General features: G+C 39.2%; 3 protein-coding genes across 3 annotated transcripts in view; 1 reads left to right on the top strand and 2 right to left on the bottom strand.

Moving 5' to 3' along the window:
- Positions 1-508: 508 nt before the first annotated feature.
- LOC141761276 (receptor-type tyrosine-protein phosphatase H) lies at positions 509-11640 on the bottom strand. Its single transcript, XM_074624607.1, has 12 exons — positions 11444-11640; positions 11269-11360; positions 10191-10282; positions 8761-9322; positions 7728-7979; positions 6445-6696; positions 6029-6152; positions 4285-4427; positions 3907-4164; positions 2652-2918; positions 1498-1595; positions 509-1277 (listed from the first exon to the last, which is right to left on the bottom strand). Exons 2-12 carry the CDS (start codon positions 11315-11317, stop codon positions 1200-1202), a joined length of 2175 nt encoding a protein of 724 aa, XP_074480708.1. The 5' UTR covers positions 11318-11360; positions 11444-11640; the 3' UTR covers positions 509-1199.
- The window catches only part of LOC141760450 (eukaryotic translation initiation factor 5A-1), a 47181-nt gene continuing 29532 nt past the window's right edge, over positions 10106-27754 (top strand). Inside the window, exon 1 of the mRNA XM_074623297.1 lies at positions 10106-10116. The gene's annotated coding sequence lies outside the window, so the exon portion shown is untranslated. The remainder of the gene's footprint in view (positions 10117-27754) is intronic.
- Positions 11780-22948, bottom strand: tp53 (tumor protein p53). The gene is made up of 11 exons (XM_074623286.1): positions 22782-22948; positions 20378-20528; positions 20210-20282; positions 19890-20078; positions 16848-17022; positions 16601-16713; positions 15476-15585; positions 15113-15231; positions 14925-15028; positions 14764-14834; positions 11780-13707 (listed from the first exon to the last, which is right to left on the bottom strand). The coding sequence occupies exons 2-11, from the start codon at positions 20461-20463 to the stop codon at positions 13611-13613; spliced, it is 1137 nt and encodes a 378-aa protein (XP_074479387.1). The 5' UTR covers positions 20464-20528; positions 22782-22948; the 3' UTR covers positions 11780-13610.

Raw genomic sequence — 27754 nt, 5'->3', positions numbered from 1 at the left:
CCGACAGCTTATATGTGTAGAAGTAACTATTTCTAACAGTACCATCTTAGACCCAGATATATAGCCCACACCTGGACCTGACATAACAGCTTTGTCACTGTCATTTCAGACACTTCTCAATGTGTTTATCTGCTGACCCGACCTAATCTATCCGCTGTTTATCTATTGATTATCTTCTCATTATCAAACAAAACCATCAGGTCAAGGTGATTCTCAGTTTGGTCTGTAATCAAGGGAAGTGTGTGTGACTCTTTATTTCAGGTGCTTAGTTTGTTTCTTTTTCTTTTCTTTTCTCTGTTCTGTTTTATAGTTATTTAAAATCTGAATTGATATACATTTTATATATATATATTATTGTTTTTTATTTAAAGAAGAAAAGGGATGAGTGTGCACTACTAGATACTTAATCATAGTTATAATTATGGTCTTATTATGGCCACACATTGTTATTAGTGTAATAGTATTTTATATGCTATTCAATGAAGACTTTAAATCAAGTTTTTTTTGTTGCTGGAAAACTTTATTGAGCGCTGGAACATGATGAATTAGTTTCATTTTTACTGAAGAAATTATCTTCCAAAATAATAGAAAAAAACATGTTTTACATTATTATTATTTATTTAGTTACATCAGACACATATTTGGATGCCCTGGCAGAATTGCCAGGAAAAAAAAGAAATAAAAAGTTAAACTTGATATAAACAAAAATGCTTATGGTAATTTTGACATAGTAAGTGAACATTTTTGATTTATTATCTAATGATTTTGTCCAAGTTTCTCTGACAAATGTCTTTATTTTTATCATGAATTTCATCTGTTTTATTTTTTTCCTGGCGGAAATGGGCCATACATGCAAAACAACGTCCAGGGGGAAAATTAAAACATATAAAACAATAAAAACAAAAACAAGAGGAAATCAGCAAGAGTATAAAATACATTTTAGTATTATAGTTATTTTGTTGCTGCATTTTCTAATAATTCAAATAAAAAATATTAAAGAGAGTTGGTGCAGGCAACTTGTAACTAGATTTAAAATCACAAAAGAAAAAATGATAATGTCTTTTCACTAAATATGACACACTGTGGCTTAATATTTGATTTCCTGAACAGCAGTACAGTGAAAAAAAGAAAACCCAAGACAGAAAACACACAAAATACCTTCACCAATACCGATTTGAAGAATAATTAAAAAAAAAACATTATCTGTTTTCATTTTCCAGCTTCTCGAGTTTCCAGAAAACATTGTCCCCCAACAGCTCGTAGAAATGTTCGTGCAACTGCAACAAAACACACAAACACAAGCTGTTTATTGACACTTTTAAACCAATATGTGTATTTATAAAACACAAAACTGAGTCAGTTCTTGTCACACATACGTACTCCAAATAATTACTAGACTTTTAGTCTATTTTAGTGAAGACAGTAAAATAAAACTACCTTTTGTTTTTGAAGTTTAACTCCCAAACCCTGTTTTTGTCCATGTGGTGATCGACATACCTGATTATAAACATCGTCCCTCGTGGTGTATTTATCACAGAGGAGAGATTCATCCGAAGAGCACAACATAGACAGAGTGATTTCCCGTTTCTCTGCAACTGGGAAACAAACAGAGAGAGAGATGTGTAAAGAGGAAGCTAGAACAACGAGGCACACTGTCATTCATGCTGTAAAACTTTGCATGTGGAGGAATACGTAACACCCATCAAAATTAAAACAAGTCATACGACTCTTTCTCCAGTACACCAGGCTTTATTCACCAAACGTTTGTGTTGTGTGTTTCTGTTTAAAAACAAATATCTAACACAGCTTGTGAATGCTTCTGAACAGCTGACTCTCAAACCTCAGAGGTTTTGAGTTTCCTTAAATGCACCAAAAAGGATTTTTTCTCAAGACTGTTTCAAGTCTTTGCCACTTTATTTTCAGCAAACTGACGGCTGCATGAAAGTAAAAAAAAAACAACTCTAGGAACGTATGGATAGGCTAAGTTATTGTAACGACAAAGTAACACAGTTTGCTGCTAACACAGGTGGAAGAAGTACTCAGATAGAAATAGCACAGTGTAGAAATACTCCAGTACAAGTCCTGAATTCAAAATGTCACTTAAGTAAAAGTACAGAAGTATTATCAAAGAAATGTACTTAAAGTATTAAAAGTAGAAGTACTCATTATTATTATTATTAGTGTTTTATTATTGTAGAATATGATATTATTCTGTTTTTATCAGTAATGAATACATATAATAGTATTTTAATGTTGTAGTTTGTCAAAGTGGAGCAGATTTGATATACTTTGTGTACTACTGGGTAGATTAGTAGTATACTACTGCATCATATCATGCTTTTTTGTTTTTTTAGGTGAAAAGTAACTAGCATTTATAAGCAGAAAATAATTTTTTTTATGTTAAATGTTAATCTAATAAAAGAAACTAGTGACTACAGATTTCAGTTAAATGTAGTGGAGCAAAAGGGTCAATATACAGCTCTGAGATGTGGTGGAGTAGAAGTAGAAGGTAGCAGAAAACATATATAGTCAGTACAAGTACCTCAAAATTGTACTTATGTACAGTACTTGAGTAAATGTACTTAGTTACTTTCTACCACTGGCTGCTAATAGGCTAAAGAGTGCAAAACAACCAGGTCTGAGAGTCTCACCTGTAAAAACTGACACAGTTGCTGGGGTACTTGACTTTCCGTCAGCCACTAATCGCACTTCAAAGTCGTACCTGGTCCCTGATTCCAAGCCAACAAACGTGTACGTGGTTTTGTCCTCCACAGTGTCAGACTGGTTGTGGTCCCAGAAGCTGGAGTTGATTCTGACAGAGTACCTGGCTGTTACTATGTTGTCAGGGGCCTTCCACTGGAAGGTGATATTTTTTTTATTGGATGAAATGACTGCGGCATTAGTAGGTGGCACCACCCCTAGAAAAAAAAAAAGGAAGAGAGAAAACAAGGCAGGGATTTATTATCAGATTATCTCACAGTAAAATGATTTTCATCATAAATGTGAAGAATATAGTGACAGACTTTAAAGTTGTAATACGTGACATTTCCACGAAAACCAAATTTATTTGTGAAACTATTCATGGTCGGCATTTTTTCAGCATTTCTCTGAGCAGCTGTCAATCACTCGTGAACTCTGATCAAGCGGTCAAACTAGGCAGCGCAGATCAAATATGAAACACAACCGGAGCACAGCCAATAGGAACGCTCTCTCTGTAATATAACCTGTGATTGGCCAAAGTCTCCCGTCACGGGCTAGATTTTTTAAAGCCTGAAAACAGAGCCATGAGGAGGTGCAGAAGTCTAGTTTTCCCTCAGAACACTTGAATTACAATATGCTGAAAGGCTATTATGGCATTTTTGCCCAATGATGCCAAAATCTTTCTGCCTACTGCAGGTTTAACTCTCTATCTAGTTGTATTCATTGTTAGTGGCCCTAAAAGTTAACTCAAATGCTGTGAGCTGGGTTTATATCACAAAAAATGGCATATCTCCTCAACGCTTTGTGCTACTGTGACCACATTTGGAGGACATGTGTTGATATGACGTTTGAGTGACCATTGTAAATCTGGTGCCATTTGGCCAATAGTTGGCGCTGTAGCAGCATCATCTAACTATAAAGGAAGTATTCTCTGTGTGTGTGTGTGTGTGTGTGTGTGTGTGTGTGTGTGTGTGTGTGTGTGTGTGTGTGTGTGTGTGTATGTATGTATGACTGCACTTCGCATGTCTCAAGAACCGTTCATCAAATCAACTTCACACTTGGCGGGTACAAGCAGTGGTTCTCCACAATGCTGCAAGCAGAACTTGTGGGGGCCAAGCAATCGACCCGTTCCAGACGGGCACAACTCTTTTACGTTATTTTAAACACACAAATGGAGAAAATACAACGAGGGCCAAAGTGACTCACCGGTGAATTTGGAGCGTTCCACTGCCAGGCTTTTGATATGTCCGCTCACCGTGTAGACGATGACTGTGTAATTGGCTGCAAACTTCAGTTTGTCAAAGTGCTTCCTAGGTTCTTTTAGGTTGTGTATTGTAGTTACATTTTTGCCGTCCAGCTGGAGCTCGACGGTGAAAGATGAAGAACTACCCGCAGATGACTTCCACGTGGCATTGATGGAGTTATGTGTTGAGTCCAAAATCAGGTCTGAAATTGATCCAGGAGCTATGAAGGAGTCACAAAGTCACATTAGTGACATTCAACACAACAGAACAGTTGTTCTGTTTCTGTAAATCATGGATTTCTCTACTGACCAACAAGCAAATAAGATTAGCCCAGAGTTACCGGTGTAGTTGGTGACAGTCACTTTGTCTCCCTCAAGTTTGCCATTGTCTGTCAGTGCTGTCACACTGCAGGTTATCCTGGTGCCCATTGGCAGCCTCGGTATTATCACTTCCGTTTCAGTCACCCGTTGATCAAACAATGTGCTGTTAGGAAGAGAAACAGTTACTAGATTCAAACTGCTGCTGGCAGAGGCAACAAACTGCATCTCCAGAGTGACAACTTGTCAGAAATTAAGATACCACCACCATGGGTCTTATTTTGGTCAATCTCATTTCTATGCAGCAACATCGCTAAAATTCAGACAATTCAAAAGTCAGACGGGGTAAAAAACACAAGCAGTCAGATGATCATACAGGTTTTAAACAAAATCCAGGTTAGACAGGAAAAGAAAAAGAAAAGGTACAATTATCCATTACAACTTGCAACTTTGACCTATACTCAGGGTTTATGCTAGACTTTTTTTTGACGGCCAACATGTCCGTAAATATTCTACCAGACATATGTTTTAAATATTACATAACTTGAAAATAAGTTAAATGAATGAGCGGTCTAAAAAATTAAATAATCTGGTCGGCCCGAATTCTGCGTTTGTCAAATTCAGAATAGTGTTGTGTGGCTCGTAGGCCTGTAGCCTACCGAATCGTTTGAAGCTTCATTCATAACGTTGACATTCACATTATTATTAATAATATCCTTACCAAAACATTACGTACAATAGTCCACCTTCTCTTCCCTCTCTCTGTCTCTCTCAAACACGCACACATTCATAGTGAGCACGACGGCACGCCTCGTCTCTGTAATTGTCTCAGTCCGAAGTCCAAAATACTAAATTTTTTCATCTAACAAAATAGAGTGCTTCAATCCATATTTGTTGGCGTTTAGCCTTTCAAAAACTACATTTTCACCGCGGTCAAAAAACGGCGACATGACAGACATACAAGGCTTCATTCGCAAATTCGAAAGACATTCGGTACCTAGTGGCTTAGTCTGAGACACTTTGTTTGTCTCTCATTTACAGAGCCACGCCGTGTATGAAAACCGGCTTTTTTTCAGCGCGCACACAGAACCGAAAGCCAGCGGGCCGTGAGGAGATATTCGCTGAGTTTGATAAAAGGTGAATTGGATTAGAATCGCGGAGGCATATTAACTCTTATATAATACAAGATTATATTTAAATTGTTTTGGCAACATATCTTATAGGTCACACAATATTAGGCTATTTAACATGATATTAATTAATTAATTTATTTATTTGGCATATTTCCCAATGGACTTTTTGGCCGTTGATAATTTCATCTGCTGGAAAAAACTTAAAAAACACAGTTTTTCCATCCAATGACAGATTGCTACCAACATTTTGGGTGAGCTCACTTTCTCTTTTACCTCCAAATAAAGTGGTTTAGATTATTTCAAGTCAAAGCAAGGAAAGGAAATGCAGCTTTATTCATATAGCACATTTCATTATAAAATCAATTAAGAATTAAGAATAAAATTAGAGGATGATGATTTAATAAAATACATTAAATTCAATTTTGTCTGGCCTTATTTATTTCAGGATTGACTGAAGTCATTAGGATTTATCCTCTGGGCAACATGAATGATAGCTGTTGAAATATTTCAGTCTCAACCAAAGTGGTGGACCGACCAGCCAGGCCGGTAGCATGTCTAAAAAACAGACCGTGAATATACCTGAATTTAAAAGTCAATAAAGCAAGTAAATTCTGGACTATCTACAAATACATACTTATTAGTGTCATTCATAGCCTTCACCGAGAAACACTCGGTTTCCCCCTCAGGTCGCACCCATTTAAGCTGCAGCGAGCTGTCGGTTATGTTAGTCACCCTCAGGTTGGACACTTTCCCGGGCTCTGAAAGACGGAACAGACAGATGAATAGACAACCACCCCAATTACAACCACACAGGTGTCACTGTTCAGGTCAGATGTGGCTCTAATTTGCCTCCGCTGATTTGAATTATATATTATGTGAACAAGAAATAACCAGCTGTAAACCTTTTCCTGGTTTAACCCTGAACAAGATTTGGATGTGCTTTGACTGGTCTCAGTCATACAGTGTTCTTCCTGTTCAAATTCTAGCTACAGTCCTGTCAGGCATTATACTCCTTTTATTTGTGTAAGGTTTTATGTGATATAAACTCACTGGTGTATGCTGTGATGTTGGTTTCTTCACTCCATGTTGAATTGTCTCCGACTCCCGAGAGGACAGTGAATGTGTAACGCTTTCCAGGTGTCAGACTGTCGATTTCTGTGTCCTCTCTGTAACTTTTAATCTGCTTACCACCCTGGAACTTAATAAGATAGAAATCCACGTTTCCAGCTGGCTTGTTCCAGCTCAGGAAGACAGAGGATTCTGTCACGTTGGTGTCTGTGAGGTTTTCCACTTTGTTCGGTACTGAAGAAAAAGGAGAAATATAATCAGGGGTGCAAGCGTTTGCATTACTACTAGGGCTCATTACTTACTACTACTTTTAAATATGTGTATTAACTTAGAGTGTTTTTTAAACCATAAGGCAATGATGGTTATCTGGTTAAATAATGATATGCATTAAAGATGGATTATAGAAACAGTGTGCATCGTTTTAAAAAACAAGTTGTGTAGCTTTTGAAGCTTAAATGAGTATTAATTTAGACCTGTTTTTGTCTTTCTTTTGGGGGGTACAAGGGGTCTTTAGGGGGAGATAGCTGATCAACAGAAGACGTCACATAGAAGTGGTGTACATCAACTGAAAGCTGGGAACCTGAAGATTAATTTGAGATGCAGCTCAGCACCGTGTGTTGTTCTAGTCGTAAATCAGACATAAACATGAATTAATAAATAAATTAAAACAAATAGTTAAAGTGTATAAGGGCTTAGAACATTATGATGTAAGTATATGACGACCATTCCCATGCTCTATTATGTCTCATAAATTGTTGCGGCAATTTTTTTTACCATTTGTTATACAGATTTGATGTTAAATTTAACCATTTTTTAACACTCGAGAATTGATAAAAATGATCAGAAATCCCTCCAAAATACCACATTAAGACACCAAGACGTTGAGGAACACCAAAGAAAAAGTCATGCTGTGATTTGGGATAAAAAACTTTAGACATTTGGAGATTTCTGCAAGAACTGCATTTTTCAGTGATCGCATGGCGAGCACTTCTATTGAGGAAACTGCTCGGAAACCAGCTCCTGCTCATCCATCCTCTGAATGCTCTAGGTCTCTAGTTTGTGGTTGTAAAGTTTCATGAGGCTGTGATTATCCTAGAGGTCACCACAGGTCATTTTATACAGTGAGGTCAAGTTTTAAAAAAAATGGTCTCTACAATGAAATGGCTACTATGGGGACTAACATCATCACACATGCATACAGTTGGGCTCTTTGGATCCACAAGAGTCTCAGTTTAACAATTTATACAAGGAGGAGGCAAACTCACTGGTGTAGAAGGCGATCTCCTGCGGGTTGAGGTCTCTGTTACACTTAACAGGGAACACCTGGACTGAGTAGCGGGTGCCTGCTTTCAGGCTGCCGAGGTTAAGGGTCAACTTGTCAGTCTGTTTTTGTATCTGTTCTCCGTCGGCTCTGACCTCTACGCGGTAATGGCTGATGTCACCAGGCCCGGGTTGCCATGTGAGACTGGCGTTCTCAGAAGTAATTGTGATCACGCTGGCTAGGCCAAAGAAACGATCTGCGGTTGGAAATAAGAGGAAGATCGTTAATATGCAAAGAAACGGTGATTATCTAGGAAGGAAAAAACTGCACAGAAAAGGAGTAAAGGTGCAAAAATGGGGTGTATAATTCTGAATAAGTGCATATTAGACCATAAACCACTGCATGTGTTGTGTAAACAAACCCCCTAAGAATACGTATGATCTCAAATAACATTTCCCCATATTGTCCCAGATGTAAAAGCAAAGAAAGAACATTTATGCATCTTATTTTGGCGGGATGAAATTTTAGTCCGTTGTTGAATATTGTTTTTGTGATCAAATTTATATTTTTCAATACTCGGGGTTAGATTGACTATAAGAGCAAATCATCAGCATTTACATACATCTGTAACACTGGACACGGATCATTTTTAACATAAATATACAAACAAAGAGCTCTTTATGTCTCCTCCTGTCTTAAAAATGTCCCCTTCTCCCTTTCCCCAACCAAGATAGCACATCGGTACGACAACAACAAAAACAAATAAATAAATAATAATATATGGGACAGGATATATTTACTGAGCAACTTGCTGTGTATGGTTGTACTCTTTTTGTATGTTCAAGTAATGTTTACGGCAACATATATTACACTTTATCTCTATAAAAAATGCCAATTTTAGATTTAATTGAATTAGAAAAGCTGCTGTTCGGGTGCACTTCTGAGACAGGTGACGCCTTACAGTCGCCCTGCACAAGTCATCTATAGTAGTTGTTTTTGGACCGTGTGGGATCTTTAATCATTTAAATGAGTCCTACCTTCATAACATATGAAAGGCAGAAGCTCCGAGCAGTCCTTTTCAACCCAAGCCCCAAAGCTGAGCATGGCCACACAAGAGTCGTTGATGAATCTCCCATCAGTCTCGTTGACATCCGGCAACTTCACACATTCTGCTTCTACTCGCGCCGTGGGCGCAGCTGTGGCGGGTGGAGGATTATGGGTGGTGTTTACCCAGAGTCCAGTTTGGTCTGTGACAGTTTGGTCTGTGACGTCGCTGGTGAAGCTGCTTATGTCCGTTGCGGTTGTGTTATCTCCGGGTCCACTAAAGCTTGTCACATCTTGGGTTGTAAATGTCTTTGTCGTCTTTGCTGGGCAGGGGCAGCAGTATCTTCTTGACGAGGAGGATTTCAAGACGGGCGAACCAGGGTTCCAGTTCTGGAAGATGAGGGGTTTCCCGTCGGCCCAGCGGGACCAGGGCATACTGGAGTTGCTGGTTGGGTACAATGTCTTGCGGAGGCCGACCCAGCAGTCAGAGCTGAGATTCTGGGAGATGGTTTGGATGTTTTCAGGAGTCAGTGTCACCAGCTCTTTGAAACAGACCTGACGGGACGTAAAAGTCAACCTTTTCATACTGTGATATTAAGATGGTTTTGTTTTGCATAGGCTGGGACGAAATGGAAACTCTGTCTGTCAGTCAGTGTTGATGAGGATCTACTGTACCTGCAACAACTTTAACTATTAACAGTTATGATTTTGACAAAATTGGTAATAACCAAACAGCTACGGTAATTTATTGTAAGGTGCTTTCCACAGTCCAAAACTAAGTTTATCATTTGTATAAACTGACATATGGAATTAGGGCTGCCCCCTCTTGGTCCATTAGTCGACCAATCGGTAGTGTTGGTTTTAGTCGACTAAGATTTATTTTGTTTATTTAGTGGTGCTTTTGTGTAATTCTTTGTGGTGAAACTCAGTTTTAGTTTAGTTTAGTTTCACTACATCGTGTGAGTGTTAGTTGACTAAGAATTTCTTTTTTCCACACATTTATTTTTATTAATTATTGTAGGTTTTTAAGAAATTTAGATTACAAGTTAGCAGTTTCGTCACTTGTGTCATTCATCCTGCCACATTTATACATTTTTAAAATTTTTACTTTACTTTTTTAAACAAAGAAATGAAAGAAGAAACTAGGTTTCTTTAGTCAAGGAAAACCCCACATGGAATTCAAAGCATTAATCTCACTAACAATTAAATCCAAACTCTGCAATGTGAATGCATCGTGGAAGTAAACTTGTTAATTACTAGCTCTGAACACAATGCCCGTTTTAATTTGGCAACTGTATTTTTAAATGCAGCTTCAAACACACATACCTTACTAATTAAAAATAACAACCTCTTCAGTATTTTCACACAGTCCGGCCTCATGTTTCAGCCTCTTCCTGTACATTAACTGAGCTTCATGTTGTACCTGGCAGTGGTTCCTGGCCTGATCCCAGGTGACATTTCTCCAGTCATGAAAGTAGTAGTCTTGCTGTACAGCGCTGCACATCAACACCAGAGCTGGAGAGAAACACACAGACGGGATTGGTTGTTTGTCGACACAAATTTCAAGTAGGGAGGCACTGATACTATCTGAGAAAAATAACGATTCCTCAGAGGCCAAGGTGACATATTTAAAGGTGCTATTGATAACATTCAGCCACTAGATGTCGCATTCTCCCTGCCCCGTTCACTTCACAACAAGTCGGCACTTACCATCAATCTCAGCCATTTATCTGTTTTGTCCACATTAACTGAAAACCCAGACACACCACGTGATAACGTTGTTTTACTATTGGCTCACAAGCCTCGGCAGGAGCGGGAACCGAACATCAGATATCTTCCACAGAGATAAACAAAACATTAATTCTGGACCCGCCAAAGGTTTTTTAATGATTCACAATCATATGAATTATTTTCAGGAAAAGCCATACTTTCACTCTTATTAAGGCTCTGTGGACGTTTTTTCTTTTTTTTTATATTCATCTATATAAATGTGTTAAGACCTTTAAATTGCTTGTTTTGTCCAACGGACCAAAAAAAGAAATCCTTACATGAGAGTGGGATGAGAGCGTTTGGCATTTTTGCTTGAAATTTGAAAATCAATTAATCGCTTTGGCTCTACACACAACCCAAAGTAATCTATTAACATCTGACCAAATGTCACCTGTTGTATATTACAAACAGAATATACTGTACCTCTGTATCCTCAGCACTTATGGTTTAGTTTTACAGAACTGAGTCATATTTTAGATACAGTTACAAGTTAACTTTGGATCAAAATATATATATTTGATAAATTAAGAGTTATGGGATAACTTTTACAGCAAAGTTTGAGTGAAAAAATAGTTCACAAACATACAGTATTTGCTGTATATTGCTGGCCAAATTGTCTTACCTTTACATTTTTAAACAATTATAAACTATCGCTTAAACTCTTACATCAAGTTATTAAAAATGCTGCACATTAATACAGATGAATACCGGTGAGAGAAAATAATACTCACTCCAAAAAATTAGGAAACAGCTTTTATCCTTGAGAGATAAGTTTCCCATGTTGGATTCAGAGCAGCTTCACACAGCTACTGTAAAATAAAGTCTTAAAAAGAAAAGTAGGAACCAAGTCAATCACATTTAAACTAAATGAAGTCAAACTAATACTGTACGTGTCTCACTACTCACCCGGGCTACAGATGCATCCTGTTATCTGCTTCTCTGACCAGAAGGAAATGATCTCTCAGTATGAGAGACGTTCACATAACACAAACACGCATCTGTTCCAGTGACATGAAAGGTCAACAGGTAATAAACAGCACATTTGACTGGCAACACAATATTCCATTCAACACAAGGCAATAAACACATTTATATGCTCCTGGTCTTGCATCCATCCTCCAAACATGCAAAGTACTTATATGAAAAAAGGGAGATGATGATAATGAAGGATAGTGCAATAAACTGGCAGGGAGAGATGCAAAGACAGAAAACATTTATGCATGTTGAATACAGAATACAAGGGCAGTTTCACTTTTTATTTTGGCTTTAAGCTTTGAGTAACAAAATGCAAATTAATACAAAAAAAGCCATGAAAAAAATGACAATGAAAAATATAGATAGATAAACCTCTTATACAAAACTAAGTCCCAAAATAATCTAAACAGATACAGAAATATAACAAAGAAATGCCTTTAAGTATACTTTTTTTTTTTTTTTGGCAGTGTAAAAAGCACAAAGTGGTTAAATTGACAGTGATTGGTCACATCAAACTGAAGTGCGGATTAACTGAGATCGCATGGTCGGTGGGTGAAATAAAAAACATCCAATCACATCAGTTTAGACGGGCAGTAGTTTTCAATAGCTTAATTGAGTGGGTTGTGCCTCATAATTCCTTCACAGGTGTTTTTCTTGTTATTTTGTGTTCTGTTGCAAATTTGTGTCCAAATTTCCTGTATTTTTATGTAAAAATTCCTGTTTTCCCCACCAACAGTTTATGTTCCCTGCTGTATAGAAAAGTTACAAATACTAAAAGGTGATTAGCTTTTGGGGTGATCCAGCCAGCCCCATATCTACCAAATCTACCGTTATTTTTTTTTTTTACAGAAATCATGACAGTACATGTTCCCTGCGAGCAAAACCACCAACATTTAAGAGGTCAACAGACAGATCCTTGGAAATAAACAGGGCTACAATGTATTTACAGCTTTACGTGAAGAAGAAAAAAAAAAAAAAAACAGCTGACAAAAATCACATGCAGTCAAGCCTGTGCATTCTTAAACATTATTCAATCTGGCCTTACATTTGTTTCCTTTTCTTACTTTCATTGTTATATTTGCTTGCATAGGTCATCTAAGAGAGCGGAACTGAAACACTTGGACCGACTTCCTCACATAGACACCCAAAAGGAGAGATTGGCAGGATGTAAATGTGTGAAACCGCATGGGCTATGGTACAGTAATACAGCTACTTGAATGGACGTAAACATCCATTCAAGTTTAACAAGCATGACTTTTAACGAATGGCAGTGACTCGTATTATGATCCTTTGCAAATTTGACCAAACTGCTTCTTGAGTTCTGTCTTACTCTACTAAAATATTTACTATTTTGCGAAAACATAAAAGAACAAATGTCGAGGAAATACCAAGAAACAATCTCTTCAGTTTTCATTAACTAAATCAGACCAAAAATAATGCATTATAAATGACAACATGACTGACATTTTAAAAATGGAATCATTAAAACTCAAATGTAAATCCCTGCGAAGATTAACACTGATTAAGTAGTCACTTAATTTTAAGGCATACCAAGATATTCTGGTTCATGCAAAGTCTAAAGGAACAGTGTGTAGGATTTTGCGGCATCTACTGAGCACCCCCAACATAGTACCCCTCCGCTCACTCCTCCCTTTCCAAGACTGCTGTAACAAAAGCAGTCGAGTGTAAAACCGTGGTAACGCCGTTCGCCTCGCTGCTTACCATAATAACACTACTTTAGGAGCAACGGAAGTCAGACAGCGGCTGGCAATACCATGGTTTTGCACTCTGTGGCTTACTTAGTTTAAGGCGATTATACACTTATGAAAACATAGTAATGGTGATTATTATATTCCATTTCTGCGAATAGATCCCCCGAAATGTTACACACTGTTCCTTTAAGATCTCAAAGCCATTTAACAGGACCTACAGTACAGTAAACGGTCAGGCAGTACAGTTACAGTATCAAGTTTTATGGCGTACTGGGGCAGCCGGTGATTTGGGGTTCCAATGACGGGTAAAAGCCTGAAATAAACCCGATGGCTGAGACAAGGATAGGACGAGGATGTTTGTTCTCATGATCAAGGCTGCGAGCTTCTTAGTCGCTGTCACTCTTCTCTCCTCTTTGCAGGAGTCTCTTTCCGCTGGAAGGCACAGCAATCTCTTGCTTCACAGACACCTTGCTCTTTGTTTTACTGTGGAAAGAAAACAGGGCAAATCCAGTGAGTGTCTGGAATTGAGGCAGATGTGACAGATTTGAAATGGTTTTAATGACACAATAACCTCAGTTGACCCCGTGGTAGATGGGTTTAATTTAAACATTATAAACAGTGACCTCTAGTGGCAGGAAACCTCTATAAGAACACAGCAGTGGAGTTGAGGACAAAATCCAGGTAGACACATGATCATAACGTGGGTTTAAAGTCTGAAACAGGGTTAGAGCATCTTTAACTTCTGTACTGTGACGTATCTCACAGTGAAACAGAATATCTGAGCGGTGTATAGCTACAAGAGGGATTTAAATCAAATCCTTCGCATTTGATTGGACCGCCAAGAAGTGGGCAGCCTGTTTCGCACAATAGGGAGCTACAGAAGCCACACACACACACACACACACACACACACACACACACACACACACACACACACACACACCAGCTGTTAGATCAAGAGGAGGATGAGGGAGAGATGAAGGGGAATCTTTTCCGTTGATCTGCATGTACCGAGAGAGACGATTAAAAAAACGGCAAAGTTTCCCTTGAATGAATTCAACCTCAGCCATTGTTTTGGAAGTAAAAACGTTTTTGTCCGCTGATATCCAAACACACATCTCTTCCTATCTTTCCATCCGTTAGCTACTACAATCTCCTAACATGAAGTGAAGTTTTATATATGACAAGTGTGGCTACCTAGTCGCCCAAAGTCTAATTTGATTGGATGAATGTTTGTAGATGCCCAAAGTGCAGGATGAGTTATCAAGCATTTGAAACCATTTACAGCGAGAGAAAAGAGGGATTTTGATCAGTTTTTGACATATAATAAGAGATAAATGAACAATTAACACAGGGACGCAGGATTAAAACTGGGAAAATGTATTCTTCATTTCATGGGCACTTAAACTCTCAACTGTAGCCAAGCCAGCAGAGTAGCAGTCTAAATGTGTGGACCATGTTGAGATATACTTTAAAAGTTAAGTTTAGTCCACTGAAAAGTGATTCAGGATGTTTTGTTGTTCAGGATGCTCTTCTTACTTTTGTTTATCAAGCAACTCCTGGCCATCATTGATTTTTTTCAACATCTCATATCTCTCGCGCCCACGCACCTGCAGGAGAGATCAAAAGGGGAATTAATCAGACAATGAATCATTTTGTAAAGACGTCCAGCTTTTATTACAGTATGTATCTTTACTTACATGCAGAACAAACACATCCTTGTCCTCCTCCTCAGCACTGGATGCTGACTTGGACTTCTTTATAGACGTTGCATCAGGAGCTGGAGCTGGAGCTGGGGTGCTCTCTAAAGAAACAAAAGTGAGGTCAGCTAGGGAACAGCAAGCAGGAACGGAAACTGAAATCTAAAAGCAATGCAACAAAAACTTACTCCGCTTTTTCGTTTGCTTAGTTCCATTTTTTGCGCTATTCTCCTCTTCTGTCTTGCGGTCCCTGCCTGGACATGCACAGACACGCACTTCGAAGCACCTCCGGCCCAAAACCAGCCCCCTAGGAAGAAGACGGAAGAAGTAAGGGTCAAAATGACTTCCTAGGCAGCACAAACAAATACAAATCTCATAGGAGAAGTAATACACGTCTTTCATAGGAGCAGCTTTAGCAAAAACACACAAGTAAGACGGGTCAAAATGTTAACCACGATAACCAGTTACACCGTGGCAATACCACTTCTTTATACCCAGAAGATACATCCCTCCACCCCCCTCACATCTGTTAAAAGAGAAGCAAGACTTACTCTGGAGTCTCAAGGGTCAGGATGGTGAGGATGGGTCTGCGGTTCATGCCCCCCATGCACGAACTATTACACATGAAGCTGAGGAGGATTGTGGTAATTTCCGATCCCAACTGAAATGTAGAAAATTTGTATTTACTAGGTCTGTCAAAGTTAACGCAATAATAAGGCATTAATGCGATCGATCTTTCAGAGGTTGTAGCGGGCTCAGTTAAGATACCGGTATCATTTGAAACAAAAAAAAACTGAGGAATCCATTGGTACCAACCATGTCATACTAGCTTGTTGTGAAGGAGGCTAAATAGCGCTCCAAACTTAAATACAATTTTGGCGAGGAAAAACTGGCATGGCCATTTTCAAAGGGGTCCCTTGACCTCTGACCTCAAGATATGTGAATGAAAATGGGTTCTATGGGTACCCACAAGTCTCCCCTGTACAGACATGCCCACTTTATGATAATCACATGTAGTTTGGGTCATAGTCAAGTCAGCACACTGACACACTGACAGCTGTTGTTGCCCGTTGGGCTGCAGTTTGCCATGTTATGGTTTGAGCATATATTTTATGCTAAATGCAGTACCTGTGAGGGTTTCTGGACAATATTTGTCATTGTTTTGTGTTAATTGATTTCCAATAATAAATATGTACATGCATACATTTGCATAAAGCAGCATATTTGTCCACTCCCATGTTGATAAGAGTATTAAATACTTGACAAATCTCTCTTTAAGGTACATTTTGAATAGATACAAAATTTACGATTAATCAAGATTAACGATGAATAATCATGCAATTAAATATTTGAATTGAGTGACAGCCGTAGTATTTACTGCTGGTTGGAGTGTATACAATCAGAGGAAAAAGGGAACTTCACTTATTTTTCTAAACTCCTTATCGCCTCTTCTGGATATCCAAAATCCAGCCATTTTTTTAAAGTTAGGAAACACATTCATGTGTGGTTTCAGTATTTCTGTACTCTATGGACATTGAATTTTTGAGCTAAAATGTGATACTCTGTTGTTTGTTCATATACTCACATAGAAAATGCTTGAAGGTCACATATTGGGTAAAAATAACTGCCGTAGCAGACAAGTTCCCCCTCAGACAGACCGAGTGGGGCAGTCATACCTGCGGGGGCTCATAGGGAACGGTCACACTCTGCCTCTTCGTGTGTGCATTTTCAAAATACTGGGCCCTCTGGCTGCCCTCCACTCTGATCAGGTGGCTGCGATGTTCTGCCGCTGAATGGAAAACAGATTCGAAAAGATTAAAATCACCTCAGATATAGCATGCTCACAATCAAATTCTTCTAGCAAAGACAAACATTCTTCCTCTGTACATATAAAGCAATTTTTCACTGAAACATTTTCCTTACCGTCCTCATTCTGGTGATGTGGGCATCTGCGGACCACTTCGGCCACATGTTCAGTCTTCTTATAGACCGCTGTGGCCCTCAAGACAGCACCCGGAGGAAGCTCCTTGCTCACTAGCACTTCAATCGGGCTGGTCTTTGCCAGCTGGCAATACAGCTTGTTGAGAAGCTCTGAATACTGAGAGAAAGCACAGGGAGAAAGCCATGCACGTTATTAACAGCAACAGAGCTATGGGTACTTATGTGAAGACTTAAAAGCCAAACTGGTCTGAGATCGGTCTCAGAAAAAAACTAGCGTACCAAGAAGAATAAAAATCAAACGCTGTTCTAAAAGTTTCATAAAATTTGTTCAACTACTCTTTCGTCTCGAAAACAAAAACTAACTACATGTTAAGTTCTCCAAATAAGTAAGGCCAGATATATCAAATTAAAAGAACTTTTTACCTTGCTTTCATACGTTTTAACCCATTCTGTGCTGGAGGAAGAGAGCGCAGGAACATGTCCTGTCATGTCAGAGCTGTGCTTTACAACCAGACTGCACCTCTCCCACAGACCACAGCACAGGTCGCAGGGGGTGGGAGTTTCACGGCAGACCAACCTAACCTCAACTTACGCCGGGGCCACACAGCGCGCATCATGCTCGCGTGACGGCAGCGTCACGTCGTGGCCGCGTCATGCCCACCTAGGGTGTTCACACTAGACGCGAGTTACCCACGTCTCGGGAGCGTCCCGGAGCTACCTGTCAGCTGTGTTTTTGCTGTTGCTGACAGCCCTTTCTTTCTACATAGAGTTTGCCTTTTAATGGCCATTTAACTTCATAATAAATGTGATTTATATTTATTTAAGACAAAAAAGGGTAAGAACTGTGTGGTAATTTGTAAATATTATTAAAAACAAGCAAATAAATTCATACATAAATATTAATATATAGCCCATATAAATCCCTCTTTTCTGTCAGTGAAGAGGGATTTATATATATACAATGAGGAGGGATTTCTATGGGCTATATATATATATATATATATATATATATAAATCCCTCTTCATTGACAGTGAAGAGGGATTTCTGTGGGCTATATATTAATACAAAAAAATAAATAAATACATTAGTAGTAAGAGAGAGCCTACAGCAATCCCTCTTCACTTTGACTGGCACAGTTTTAAACAACATTTCCAGGGGGTTTCGGGTTCCTGTTCTACAGCATTCCAGGTTGCGGCTTTTATCGAAAACGACTTAATTTACATCTGGGGCGGGACAGCAATTTACATTATAAATGCTGATGTTCCGACATCTCAGGCAACTTGGAGCTTTTCACCACCTTGTTGCTGAACTGCGCCTTGATGGAGAAAAACACCTGAAGTATTTCAGAATGATAAATATAAGTAAAGTGTTTTTTTTTTATTATTATAAAACAAAGCAAAATAAACAGTTTCGTTATTTGTTAACCTTTAGAAAACGAAAATTATTATTAAATATCTTTAAAAAAATTAAATAACACCTCTAAAAGAAAGAACAATAAAGTTACGTGGTGTTTGTTGAGAGAGAGAGAGAGAGAGAGCGAGAGAGAGAGAGCGAGCGAGAGAGAGAGAGAGAGAGAGAGAGAGCGAGAGAGAGAGAGAGCGAGAGAGAGAGCGAGAGAGAGAGAGAGAGAGAGAGAGAGAGAGCGAGAGAGAGAGAGAGAGAGAGAGAGAGAGAGCGCATCGGAAAAATACTGCCAACTATCACCTGATGTTCTTATAACCTATTAACCCAGTCTATTATATGTATAGCATATGTAGGGTTTCTGCTATGACTACTACAGTGTTTACATAATTAAAAGCCTGTACTATATTAACTTGATGGAAACCTGCAAGCAGACAACTGCTTTATTTAGAGTATTTCAGAATAAACGCATTGTGTTAATGAATGAAATATTCTGTGCACTAAAAACGCTAGAGGACTTTTATTTTGAAATCTAGATAGGAAGTGTAAAATATTGATGGTCAGTGACATATTCTACAGATGTCTAGACATGGAAACTGTAGTAATCTTGCTCATATACTGTCAATAGATCACCTTCACTGTCTGTTGCTGCTGGGAGACGCAGCCGAGAGGTAAGCGGCAAGCGTGAAAAATAGGCGAGCCTTCTATTCTATAAAATAGACGCACGTCTGACGTGCGTCTCATGCGGGCAGTGTGTCCACTCTAACCTGTTAACATGGACGCCGAAATAAAAAACAACACGCGACGTTGCCGTCACGCGAGCATGATGCGCGCTGTGTGGCCCGGGCTTAAACCAGCCAACTGCAGAGCACTGCTGGGTGAGTCACCGTAGAAACATTAATGCCATTGGCTCTTCAAACGCAGCAACTGACTCAAGACCTTAAAATTTAACGAATCGCCACAATGAATAAGATTCCACACGAATGCCACCACGAAATATGCGAAACAATGGATTTTTAACAAGATGCCAAGGTAAGATATTAATATTGTTTATTAAAGTTAGATGTTTTACATACGTCAAAGAATTTGGTGGGTTATAAAACCTTAAGAGACCAGTGAGTGAGTTTATTATAGTAAAAACTTTCAATTTCCAAACATCAAAATTAGAAAATTCTGTATAGTTAAGTTGGATTTAATTAAGTGAATTAAAACAGGAAAAGAGTTTCTGCATAAAAAATACACTACGGACGGAGGAAATTCACTTCAGCAGTAAATGGCAAAACTGAGCCGCTGTAGAAATCCCCTTTGTCTCCTATGAGGGGCTCAAATTTCTGCTCCTTGTCATGTTTGGTTGCAGGATAATCTACAGCAAGTCCTGTTGAATTTAAACTTTTTTTTGTGGTCTAACATTTAGATTCTGTTTAATTCTGTTAAAATTACACATTATGTGCAGGAAGTAGAGATTTCTGTTGCTGAAGTTGGTAGTAGTATGTCTCATATCAATCAGAACAGATCTAAGACAATTTATATCTGATACTCGTAGAAACTAGCTGTAACGCATTTACCAGGCAGTTTAAATACAAGAAATAAACAAATGAGAGATTAGGTCTGGGATTACTTACCGTGGAGGTAACGGATTTGGCCGTGCCAGACTTCTGAAAGCGAAGCTGGAAGCCATATTCCCCTGGATAGTCGGTTGTAACCGGGACGGTGGACGCCGGGGGAGTAACACCATCTTTAGTGGACACCTCCGGGATCAGCTCAAACAGATTCTCATCAAACGCATCAGTCAGCACTTGTTCATTCATTAGCTGCTAAAAGGAGGGAAATGAGAGTCAGTGTGCCTCCATGAAAAAATAATTACCATCATATGAATATTTATGAAGCTTTATCCTACAGTAATTTAATGTTTTTGTACAGAAACACAGGGAGACATGCTTACCAGCATGTCCATATTTCCATATATTCCCTGAGGCTCATTCGCCATTGGAATGGTGGTCATGGTGGCAGACACCCTGCAAAAACAAACATACACAAACTGGTGAATTTATTTATTCTGGACTAAACGGACATTTTTTAAAATGGTATGTACTATCGAAACATAACTTACACGCCCTCCCACAGCTCTTTGAATGAGTCCTGGCTCAGGGGCAGAGTCTGGCTGAGAGGCAGACCTTCAAAGCTCTGCTCTTCCATTATTATTTCCCTCCGTTCCCGGCTGAGAGAAAATTAGGAAGAGCCAAGATCCAAACCAAGGAGTGCTGTGGAGATCAACAGGAAGTAAGTGTTAGACCGATGAGATATGCAACAACTCAGTCTCCATTTGACTAGTTCCGTGTTAAATCAAGTAGTGTAGGGCTTACAATTATGTTTTATTATCCATTTATTTGTCTAATTTTTTTGATTAATCGATTGTTTGGTCAATAAAATGTTCAACAACACAATTTTCAAGAGCCCAAAGTCATGTTTTCAATTGTTTTGTCTAACATCCCAAGATATTTCATTTACAAAAAATCAGCAAATCCTCACATTTGAGAGGATGAAGCCAGGAAATGTTTGACTTTTTTGCTTGAAAAATAATCTTGACAATTAGTAGCTTATCAAAAATTGTTTCTGTATAATTATTCTGTCGGTCGACTAAACGCTTCAACATCATTTAACTTATAACAAACAAGACATGGTCAAAAATCACGACTAGACTAGCGAAACTGTATACAGAGGATTGAATAGTGACTCAGTGATCACAGCCTGGCCGACACAGGAAGTGGGACACACGAAGACAGGCTGTGTCAGCTCTGTCCACAGAGACAGGTGGAGACAGAGCAACATTTCCTGCTACAATGTAGCACATATGAAGAAATTAGAAAAAAATTCTTTACAAAAATTAAATGTAAACTCCAAAATTTTGATTCCCTCTCTGACCAAAATAAAATACAACATCTATTTGGAGAAAATAGTGTCATCGCCATAGAAGCTCTAGGATACGTCAGTGAATGTCACAGCCTAAGAGACAAGACACACTCTGTCTTTTATTTACTCCTCTACTTCATGGTTTGTTTTTTTGTTGTTTTTTACATTTATCCTCTGATATTGCAATATATTGTTATTGTTTTTATATTTGTTTGTTTGTTTTATTGACACAACAAACATTAATTGCTTCTTTATTGTTTTCTTCCATTTAAATGCATGTTCTTTTTAAATATCTATATATTGTAATTTGCTTAATGAATTGTATGTATAAATATATATATATATATATAAATACATATATATATACATATATAAATATGTATATATATATAAATACATATATAAATATATATATATAAATATATGTTTTTGTTTTTATTTTGTTCTTTTTTTATTTATTATTGAATTGACGCTTTGGCAATATTGTTCACCCGACAGTCATGCCAATAAAGCAAATTTAATTGAATAGTGTAACGTTATCAAAGTCCTGCAATTAAACAAATTGCTAAAATTATTGTTGCTGCCACACAGGAAATACCAGTTCACCAAGTTGAGAATAAAGTTAGGCCTTCTGCTCTGTAAGGTGCTGACTAACAATGACATTACCATTTGTAACTACCACTGAATGAAACATAAATATTCATAGACACATCTATATTTCACCTTTATATCCTCCTGAGACCCAGACCATTGACATGTGTCCTCTGTAGTGGACAATTTGTCCACATGCATATCCTCTTACTCTTTTGACTGACTCTCAACCCCTGGTGTATTGTAAAGAGGACATCCCAGGCTTTCCAGTGATACGACACGTGTTTTTAATCACTTTGAATGTATTCTTGGTTTAACATCACTCTACAGCCATAATCTGTTCATTTGTTTTTAGTCTTTCCACACTGAAATAGTCCTGTAGTCCACTACAGTGGACAATAAAAATAAAGTTTAACAACCCTAAATTGTTAAGATTTTCTTTTTAACCCTAAATAGGAAGGAAATCATAAAAAAAGTAATTGGAAGACACTTTTATCAAAACAAACCATACAACCACGGCCTATGGAAAGGAGGCTGCATCACGCGTCATCAACGCGCCATATTAGGGGTATTGCACATGCGCAGTAAAATAAATTGTAACACTGCGCATGCGCAACACCTCATGCTCGAAGACCCGTGTCCTATCCTTCTTCTATAGTCCTTGCATACAACATGCTAAAGCTAGCTACCGTCCATTTTCTTTCCGGCAGAAGGCCTTCACAAACTGAATGAAGTTAGCTTCCACCGAGTCGCTACTTTCCACAATACCTCGAATAATACAACTCAACTAAACGCCAAACTATCGACTGTATAACACGGTTCAACTCACAATTGAAGCGCCATTGTTTTTGTTAGCTTAGCGTTAGCTCAACTGGCTAACTACGTTAGCACAACGTTTTGGAATGCGACCGACTAACGTTCGCTAAACGGCGGTTAACTTTCTCTAACTTACAAATAAAGTGGCGTTCAGGCGCTTGTTTTAAAAAAAATCACACGAGTTACTAAACGGTTACCTTGTATGTGCTGGTGTGGAAGAGAGAGATATGAGTCCACTGGTCGGTATAGAGGAGGCGATGCTAAAACAGCTGAAAAAGTCAAAATATTTTGAGCTACAGCGGAGCACGTTGTCTGTCGGGGAATCCCACTAAAAGGCAGGAGGCGGGGCGGGTTTCTAACTCAACAGAGAGTGGCCAATCACAGAGCGCTCTGCTCTCCTGACGTGCGTAAATGCAACATCGCAAAACGCTGCAAAATGCTGCATTCAGGCATATCGGGAATATTACAACTCAGAAAACGACCATACAAAACAAGTTGCATTTGCGTGCACTCATGGCTGTATATTTGTAGAATTATTAGGATTGTTTAAGTCTTGGTCACGGTTGGATTGAAACTAAACTATTTATTGATGCATTTTTTAATTTACTTAAGTTTATTGCCCCTTTTTTCTTCTCCAAAAATAACTAAACGATGTTATGCATTAAAAAACTACAAGCTTCTCCTGAGCACTTGAAGGCAACATGACGATGACATGACGTATTTCTCTTTAAAAAGTACCCTTTACTGAAACCTCCCAACTTATTGTAAATATACTTAGTTTGTACACAGTTAAGCAGTTTGCTAATAAATAAAAACTGCATCATTTACAACATTGGTTGCTTAGTTATTAAGTATTCTAAGTGATAAAATGTAAGTTTACAAGCAAGCACTTTGTACTTTGAAGTGGCAAAAGCATACATAACACATCAAAATTATACACTCAAAATCACTGTACATACAAATATATATATTTTGCTCTCAGAAACCTAATTATTATTAGTTCCTATTAGTGCACAGTGGGTTCCTGGTTACTACAATTTTATTGTAGTCCAGTTAAAGGGACTGTTTGTAACTTCTTATACGTATGTGTGGCTACACTGGTCAGACAAGATTCCAACACAAACTACACGGAAGCACCAAAACCTCAAAGTTATATCTAGTGAAGCCCGTCTTGCAAAACAGTGTTGGCCGCAGTCGGAGGACGCGGGGAAGACCGTAGCTTTGGTCTCCAGGGCCGGAGTCTCTGCTGTACTCTGCTCCTCTGCTCCTCTGCCTGCTTGCCTTCACTCAGCTCGCTCCACCTCACGTTCATGCGTGCACACTACACACTGCAGAAGACTTCGTAGCTCTGAGAATATCTAGTGAATGTACAGTGGACGTTTGTGCAGAAATAAATGCCGCAGCTCCTCCAGACCAACAGAGGTTTCCCGTGTCTTGTGAAGTGACGGGGCTCCGCAACGAGAAACGTTATCGTCTCCGACCGGGTGCCGGTGTCTCCCCCGTTCCCTCCCACCGCGGTCGGGAGGCTGAAGCAGGAAAAGCCAACACTAGGATCAGCATTGATTCATGGAGAGACCTTCGTCTGGTCAGCTAACATTACTGCCAAGCAGGTGAAATATAGAGTGATATTGTGGTTTTAGCTGACGTGTGTCGCCTCACTGTTTTGAGCGATGCTTGTTCATGTCTATTTAGAGCGAGCACAAGCGCGAGCCCGACGCTGACTTTCGTTAACTTAACGGCTACAGGTGTTGCTGTTAACAAGCATTTCTGATTCTTACAAACAGTCCCTTTAACACTGTTTAATGATTTCATAATCTACTCCAACAGGCTGGATGACGTCGCCTCTCATCACCCTTCAAACGCCCCTGTGCTGATTAGATAAACTTCTGCACCGCTGGGCACCAGAGCTGCAGAGAAACTCCGAGCAACACCTCACTCAGGTGCCGTCAGCTGCATCAGGCCACTTGTGCCATCCTGCTGGCTTGTCTTGTCCTGATCTGGCAAGCGTCACATCCAAAGAGTACGCAGTGAATGTTGCTTCTCGTCTATCCCCCTGGGTGAATAGCGATTATTAGTGCCACTTTGGGGCTAGGTGGCTGTTTGACCTTTGGAGTGTATGTGTTGACGGTGCCAGAGAGTCCATTATGAACTCGATCACAGTGGCACAGCATGTAGATACAATAGTGAGGTCTAACAGAACAGGACCAGGGGCAGAGAGGGAAAAGATCATTTGCATAATGTTGCAGTAGAATGTTGAATAAATCTGATGTTATGCGTAATTTAATATTTTTTCTCGAGGTGTGCATGTCATGAGGCAGGGCAAGAGGCTGCATGAGTGTGTGTGTGTGTGTGTTTTGAATTCTTTCCCGTGGTTACCAAGCAGAAAGGGATACCGTCCAGAATGACTGCAGGCATACGGAGAGCTTCATACATGTATAACATTACCTTTGCACATTTAATTATATTTTGGTATTGGTCATAAGGTGTGTTGCTACATATGCAGCTACATTGAGAACAGACTAGTAGGCCTTAGTCCCTCCTCACTGCATGTGTGGTGCTCAGTTGTACAATCAGCATAGTTTCTGTAGCTTTTGCAGTGTCGACTTCAAAGAATAGTTTGTCATTTTGGGAAATGCTTCTTTGCTTTCTTGCTGAGAGTTAAATGAGAAGATGGATACCACTCTCATGTTTGTACGGTGCTCTAGGGATGACGTAGTTTTGTAGGCCAATTTTGAATTTTATCTATCGTATGATCCATGGAAGAAAATTCCGTTTACAATTCGTTTTAATATTCATTGCAATAAAAATATCTGTTTGGATTTATTTCTTTGATCTTTATTGCTAATTGCTAAATTGCTAAAACAATTTGGCCACTCTAATAAAACATTACTTTAGTGAACTGACTGCACGTCTGCTGCTCTTTTTGAATTCATTGTGTGCATTTTCCCCCACCTTTTCACTGCATCGTGTCATGTAATCTTCATAAATGGTATATATACAATAACCCATCACTTATGTTTGTGTCTGAACATATGAATTCATAGTTTTTTTCCCCAGCAAATGACTGGACAGCCATGCAATTTGGTGCGAATGTTAATGGCTGTCACACACCGACACTAACCGTATAGTCTGTGCAACACCTGCCATGCGTCATGCGACTGTACTGTAACATGATGTCGAACCAGCTGACCCCCTGACAAGGAGGAACAGTATTTACATGGGCTGTTTCTCTATACAACACATGGGGGAGTAATAGAGGGCAGGCACATGATGTGTGTGTGCGTCTGTGTGGTGGTGGTGTGACTTTTTGTTTCAGATAACGGTAAAACACACACTGGCTGCCATCTCCAGTTTGGGGACAACACAGGTGCCATTTTGCATTGAGAAATAAAAATATTGAATGTACGAAGCAAGATTGTGCATGTGCGCTTATTTATACCATCTTGTCAGTCAGTATTTGTAGTTCCATCATTGTCGTTGGCTCTCTCTGTGTGAATTCATGTGATACTTTTTGGAAATGTCTGTCTGCCCCTGACTGCGCAAATGAACTATGCTGGTGAGGCTTTACGTCACTGTTCTGATGGTATAAAGTTTCTCTACATTTAGTCAGAGTCACACACACACACATGGCTGTACTTGGGGGCCCTGGCTTTGGATGAGGGGGGTGTCAGGTTCTCTTTCTCAATGTTCGTATGAGGGCAGGAAAAAGGCAAAGGCGGCCAGCTCCAAGGAGAGAGTGGCGTGATGTGGAGGTGTGCCTGCGAGGGGAGGGCCTGAATCATTTGATTGAGAGATCTAGAGCAGATCATTTTTCCACTGCGCTCTTACTTTTTCCCGCCCAGCGCAACCCTCCCACAACACACACCCTCTAATCCCCGCCTCTGATACGCCGTCACTCGATCAGCAAACTTCCCCTCGCTATAACTACACCGGTGACCGGTGGTGGCACAGCCTTAAATTTAGGGTCCACCTGTTGCTCTGTTGGAGGAGCTTTGTTGTGTGCAACAGAGAGGACGGGGGGAGGGTTTTGTGGAACGGGAGCTATGGTGTGTGACCCCTTTGGCATGTGATCTGAAATAGAAAGGGATTTATTGCTGTTGGGAAGACAGACAAAGGCAGCCAAGGCAGGGCGTCAAAGACGAGCCCCTCTCTGCTGCTGCTGCCCACGAGAAATGTTGAGTCATAGCTGGTGGTGTGTTGGACTTGGGGACTTGACATGGGTTCGTCTGAGGTCCAATCACCTGAGCATTGCCATTATTTTATCCTCTAGATCAGGGGTCTGCAACCTGCGGCTCCGGAGCCTCATGCGGCTCTTTAGCTCCTCTCCAGTGGCTCTTTGTGGATTTTTAAAAATGGAAATGAATAACTGTTTTTTGTTTACATTTTCATTTTTATTTATCATTGTTGTAGCTCTATAGTACGACGGTACGACGGAGTATTAGGGCCACATTGAGGAAAAAAAATAAATCTGAGATTTCCAGAATAAAGTCATAATATTACGAGAATAAAGTCGTAATATTATAAAGCAGTAATTTTACGTGCTATTTTCTTTTTTTCTCATTTAGCTATAACTTTATTCTCATAATATTAAAAAAAAATTCTCGTAAAGTCATGACTTTATTCTCGTAATATTACGACTTTTTTTCTCGTAATATTATGACTTTATTCTGGAAATCTCAGATGTTTTTTCCCTCAATGTGGCCCTAATAATCCGTAATACATTTGCTCTTTGGCCCTCACTGCATTAGACTTATATACTATATACTTAGACTATAAACTGTGTTACCGTCATCACAAATGTTTTGCGGCTCCAGACAGATTTTTTTGTTGTTGTTTTTGCCTAAAATGGCTCTTTTGATAGAAAAGGTTGCCGACCCCTGCTCTAGATGATACTTCACAGATTTGTAGGTCAAAACATCTGGTTATTCAACATAATATTGAAAATGTTGCATCTCATGAGCACAGAAAACAGTAAGATGCACCACATATATTGTATGTGAGGTTCTTTTAGAGAGTTTATAATGCATTAAAAGGCCAGTTGACAAGGCTTATAAACAGGGAGCCCTAACACCAAATTTGGCCCTGAGCAAGCCTCTGGCTCATGAGCTCCGAAAGATAAATTATTGTTGATTTAAACAGGAATCTAATCACAGCTTTTCCCACATATCCT

The sequence above is a fragment of the Sebastes fasciatus genome, chromosome 22 (assembly GCF_043250625.1).
Source record: "Sebastes fasciatus isolate fSebFas1 chromosome 22, fSebFas1.pri, whole genome shotgun sequence".
Lineage (NCBI taxonomy): Eukaryota > Metazoa > Chordata > Actinopteri > Perciformes > Sebastidae > Sebastes > Sebastes fasciatus.
This window is presented reverse-complemented; position numbering and strand designations above follow the sequence as displayed.

Coding starts and splice junctions, on each gene's coding strand:
- tp53 (XM_074623286.1), bottom strand. CDS start 20,463: ATGGAAGAGCAGAGCTTTGAAGGTCTGCCTCTCAGCCAGACTCTGCCC. Junction 20,283..20,377: donor AAAGAGCTGTGGGAGGGCGT/GTAAGTTATGTT, acceptor TTGTTTTTGCAG/GGTGTCTGCCACCATGACCA. Junction 17,023..19,889: donor CCAAATCCGTTACCTCCACG/GTAAGTAATCCC, acceptor GCTTTCTCTCAG/TATTCAGAGCTTCTCAACAA.
- LOC141761276 (XM_074624607.1), bottom strand. CDS start 11,317: ATGGGAAACTTATCTCTCAAGGATAAAAGCTGTTTCCTAATTTTTTGG. Junction 2,919..3,906: donor GGAACGCTCCAAATTCACCG/GTGAGTCACTTT, acceptor TTTTTTTTCTAG/GGGTGGTGCCACCTACTAAT. Junction 1,278..1,497: donor GGGACGATGTTTATAATCAG/GTATGTCGATCA, acceptor GTTTTGTTGCAG/TTGCACGAACATTTCTACGA.